The sequence below is a fragment of the Coptis chinensis genome, chromosome 2 (genome assembly GCF_015680905.1).
Source record: "Coptis chinensis isolate HL-2020 chromosome 2, ASM1568090v1, whole genome shotgun sequence".
NCBI lineage: Eukaryota > Viridiplantae > Streptophyta > Magnoliopsida > Ranunculales > Ranunculaceae > Coptis > Coptis chinensis.
In genome coordinates, this window is record NC_141457.1 from 23,384,113 (window position 1) to 23,388,689 (window position 4,577).

General features: G+C 30.7%; 2 protein-coding genes across 2 annotated transcripts; both read right to left on the minus strand.

The window, feature by feature from the left end:
• Nucleotides 1-2,493: 2,493 nt before the first annotated feature.
• LOC147515432 (uncharacterized) lies at nt 2,494-3,616 on the minus strand. Its single transcript, XM_086592909.1, has 2 exons — nt 3,169-3,616; nt 2,494-2,585 (listed from the first exon to the last, which is right to left on the minus strand). Exons 1-2 carry the CDS (start codon nt 3,614-3,616, stop codon nt 2,494-2,496), a joined length of 540 nt encoding a protein of 179 aa, XP_086449035.1.
• Nucleotides 3,617-3,989: 373 nt separating this feature from the next.
• Nucleotides 3,990-4,577, minus strand: LOC147515433 (uncharacterized). The gene has a single exon (XM_086592910.1). The coding sequence runs from the start codon at nt 4,575-4,577 to the stop codon at nt 3,990-3,992; it is 588 nt and encodes a 195-aa protein (XP_086449036.1).

Here is a 4,577-nt window from a genome sequence, read left to right on the forward strand (position 1 = left end):
TCGAATCAAGTGGTTGGCATCAGAAAAGAACATAAAAAAATGGTGACCGATCCTAAATTTTCTTGCCCTACACATCTTATGTTTCTTAACAACATATTTTTGTTCTACAATGCAAATTAAATAAAGGCTTAAATACAGAAATATGCAACGTACTTAGGTCCTATTAACACTTGTATCAACATAATTTTTTTTTCACAAACGTATCAATGTACTATGCCCGATTTAACAAAAATAGCAATCCATTAAGTTCCGTCAGTAAAGTGATGATATGTCATTATTTTTTCAATTTTGTTTTATTTGTATTTTCCACTTGGCATGCCACATCAGCATTTTCTACCAACTCAGCATTTCCACCTCAGCATTGCCAACTCAGCATTTTCGTTTTTTTTAAGTGGCTGAAAAATAAATTAATAATTTTTTTTGAATTAATAAATATATAAAAAAGAATAAATTAATAATTATATAATAATAAAAAATAATTATATAAAAAATAAAGAAATATATAAATAATATATTATTTTATTTATTATATATATTTGAAAATTATATAAAAAACTATAAATTATAAAAAAAATATTATAATATAATATAATATAATATATATATATATATATATATATATATATATAAATAAAGAAATATATAAAAAAATATATTATTTTATTTATTATATATATTTGAAAATTATCAAAAACTATAAATAATAATAAAAAAGATTATAATATAAAAAAATATATTTTTTTATAATAAAGAAATATATATAAATAATATATTATTTTATTTATTATATATATTTGAAAAAATTATAAAAAAACTATAAATTATAAAAAAAAAAAAAAAGATTATAATATAAAAAAAGAAATAAAAAAATATATAAATAAAAAAAATATATAAATAATATTTTTTTTATTATATATATACAAATATATATATATTATATATTATAATATATTTTTTTATTATTTATAGTTTTTTTTATAATTTTCAAATATATATAATAAATAAAATAATATATTTTTATATATTTTTTTATTATAAAATAATATATATTTTATATTATAATATTTTTTTTATTATTATTTATAGTTTTTTTTTTATAATTTTCAAATATATATAATTAATAAAATAATATATTATTTATATATTTCTTTATTATTTATATACTTATTTTATCATTATTATATAATTATTAATTTATTCTTTTTTTATATATTTATTAATTCAAAAAAAATTTATTAATTTATTTTCCAGTCACTTAAAAAAATGAAAATGCTGAGTTGGCAATGCTGAGGTGGAAATGTTGAGTTGGTAGAAAATGCTGATGTGGCATGCCAAGTGGAAAATACAAATAAAACGAAATTGAAAAAATAATGACACATCATCACTTAACTGACGGAACTTAACGGATTGCTATTTTTGTTAAATTGGGCATAGTACATTGATACGTTTGTGAAAAAAAATTCTATGTTGATACAGGTGTTAATAGGACCTAAGTACGTTGCATATTTCTATATTTAAGCCTTAAATAAAATATACTATACCTTAAGCAACTCATGTTACTATTGGACATATACCATAATACATCAGGCCAATATGTCAACAAGGAAAATATCATACAAGATTAGAATGTTTAATTAAACCCTCCTTGGGAAGTGGCTATGGAGGTATGGTAATGAAAGTAATGCTCTATGGAAGATTAGAATGTTATTGAAGCAAAATATGGTGTCTCTGATAAAGGGGGTAGGCCAGCAACAGTTCGACAAACATGTGGATGTTCTCTTTGGAGGAGCATCTGAAGAGGATTGAATATTAGTGGTGAAATTTTCTGTTTGGAGGATGGTTTTGATGGTTGGAAAAACAAGACTTGTAACTCTTCTCTCCTATTCTCTAATGGCTATTTGAAAGTAGTCCTTAATATGAAACTCTTAGTTGATTTGTATAGGGATTAAGACTTGCTTTTAACTTGTTGTTGAATCAAAACATGGAATGAAATTGGTTTTGGTGATTATCTACTCACAAAGCTATACTTATTTGAATTTGTCAAATGAGTATACTTGTGTTTGTGGGATTAAGCAATATGAAATAAGTAGAGAAAACTTGTATATAAGAGAGGATAAAAACTTGTATTGAAAGATTGAGAAACTTGTAGTGAAAGATTAAGACTTGTATTGAAAACACTAAAGCTTGAAGAACATAAAAATGGAAAATAAGTAAATAACAATTTAAATTAAAAACATTTAATCTACTCCTAATGACCAAAGATTAGCTATAGGGTAATGTTTTCTCTTTACAACTTTGGTTTATATAGGACACCATTTACAATTATGCCCCTTATCGAAACAACCTTATGGGCTTTTGACTTAATCCCATGAAATAGAATTCTTGAATTTTGCTTTAGGTCCCTGGGTCTATAGCTTTTAGCCTTGAGTCCTTCAGTCTTTGACTTTGATAGTTGACTTGACTTTTGACTTTGACTTTCCATCACTTTTGCTCCTAAGCTGGACTCTTCCCAAGCAGTGTAAATAGCCATCCTTTTTGTGCTAAAATGCACATATTAGGAATGTACGTCCTAAATGGCATGTATCCTGCAAATGGTAGCAAAAGCTATAAGTTGTCTGTTCATTAAGCATAAGAAAGGCATAATTGAAGCATTATAAAGGTAATAAAACACAAATTTGGGGACTGATCAACTACCCCCAAACAACATTTTGCTTGTCCTCAAGCAAAAGATAAGAGAGAAAAACTAAGATAACAAATGTGTGATTTATTATACTAGTCTCATTTCGCGGAGTGCGATTGCATTGACCATATGCAACAAGGCCTTAAACCACTAGGACTTCCCTAGTGGACGAGCTTAAACCTCGTGAGAGTTTTCCAGAGAAGGTACTCACAAACTTCCTCTATTTAGTACAAGAGTCTCGTTTCCTTATTTATTCTCAGAGGTTTATACATCTCAATAGCGGGGGAATAAAGAAAAGCTCCTTTGAACTCAGAATAATATATATATAACAGTTTAATCATCAAAGATAAATGTGAAAAACATGAGTGGTGAAATGCAAAAGCAAAGTTGTTTTTGAAACTTTTGGAGAGCGTCCTTTTTTTTTAACAGCTATGGGTTAGGCAGACCCCAACCTGTATTAAAAGCTTAAACTCTTTGATACATCATACCTCTTGCATCCTCCTCCACTATTAAAAAAAGCTCATAAACAAGGGGAGGAGTGCTATAAACAGTACCAAGACTCACACAAGGATTTATACGATCCCTTACTATACTAGACTTAGCCAGCCAGTCTGCTACCCTATTCATCTCCCTGTACACATGGTTTACAACCACTGTCTCAAACAGACGCATGCTTTTCCTAATAGATTCTACTAGGTCCCAACAATACCAAGGACAGTCCTCCTTTCTATTTATCACATTTACTGCTCGCAAAGAGTCTGATTCCAGCATGATCCTTTTACAGTTCATATAGCAAGCTGCTAGCAACCCTGCTTCAATCCATTTTAATTCCTGTATAATCACAGACCTGAGGTTGGTATTTCCCATAAACACGATCAAAGGTGCTCCCTCATAGTTTCTCAGCACTCCCCCCATAACTGCAAGGCCAAAGATCATTTTGACTCCATCCGAAAGTTAATCTTGATCTTGATCATGTCAGCTGGTGGTTTAACCACTGTCCTTGTATCTTGATCATAGCAACAGAGTTTGATCGAGTAACTCTAAGGAGAAAGTGCCATTCAAGAGTTAACTCTTGTACTATAGCGCCTAGCCCCAGTTTAGCTTTCACCGCAGACCATACCTTTCGGGAGAAGTCACAGTGAAAGAAAAGGTGCTTAGAGTTTTCAGCTTGGGTTTCATAGAGACAGCACCTAGATTGAGTGATAATCTTCCTATGGATTAACCGATTTTGTGTAGCCAAGCACCCTGCAAAAAGCTGCCACGCAATGAAAGAGTGCTCCGGTACCGCATACTTCCCCCAAACCAGTTTCTACCACGCAACTCTTTGTCTCATCTTTTTTATAGCCACATACGCAGACTTTGTGGAGAACTTTCCATTGCTAGCTGGGCTCCATACTACCACATCCTTCTCAAGGTTTACATTGATAAAGGTCTGCAATATACTCGTCTTTAATTCACTGTCTTGAAGGAGATTTACCAGCCCATTCCATTCGCCATTGGTAATTAGAAGACTCACCTTTGCATCATCAGGCATCTGGAGCATATTTCTAGCTTGAGAATTATGGATCAGAAGCTTAGACAAAATCCACGAGTCATGCCACAGACTTGTATCTTCACCATTTGAGATCAAGCACTTGATATATTTTCTTGCAATCTTTCTGTGCTTGAGTATACTACGCCATACCCACGAGCAGTCTTGAGGAATCTTCATAGACCAGAAATGTTTGTTTCCAATGTGATATTCCCACGTCCATTTTGTCCACAAGGTATCTTCTTTACTCACCACCTTGAACACAAGCCCACAGTAAGCTGCTATATTCCACGCTCTAGGGTTAATGATGCTCAACCCGCCTTCCTTTTTATGCAGCCTCAGAGTTGCATGACTTGCTTTATGCAT

What these genes read in the sequence shown, in the direction of transcription:
- LOC147515432 (XM_086592909.1), bottom strand. Translation starts at nt 3,616, where the DNA reads ATGATCTTTGGCCTTGCAGTTATGGGGGGAGTGCTGAGAAACTATGAG. An exon ending in AGTGGAGGAGGATGCAAGAG is followed by an intron (nt 2,586 to 3,168) that starts GTATGATGTATC and finishes TACCATTTGCAG; the next exon opens with GATACATGCCATTTAGGACG.
- LOC147515433 (XM_086592910.1), bottom strand. Translation starts at nt 4,577, where the DNA reads ATGCATAAAGCAAGTCATGCAACTCTGAGGCTGCATAAAAAGGAAGGC.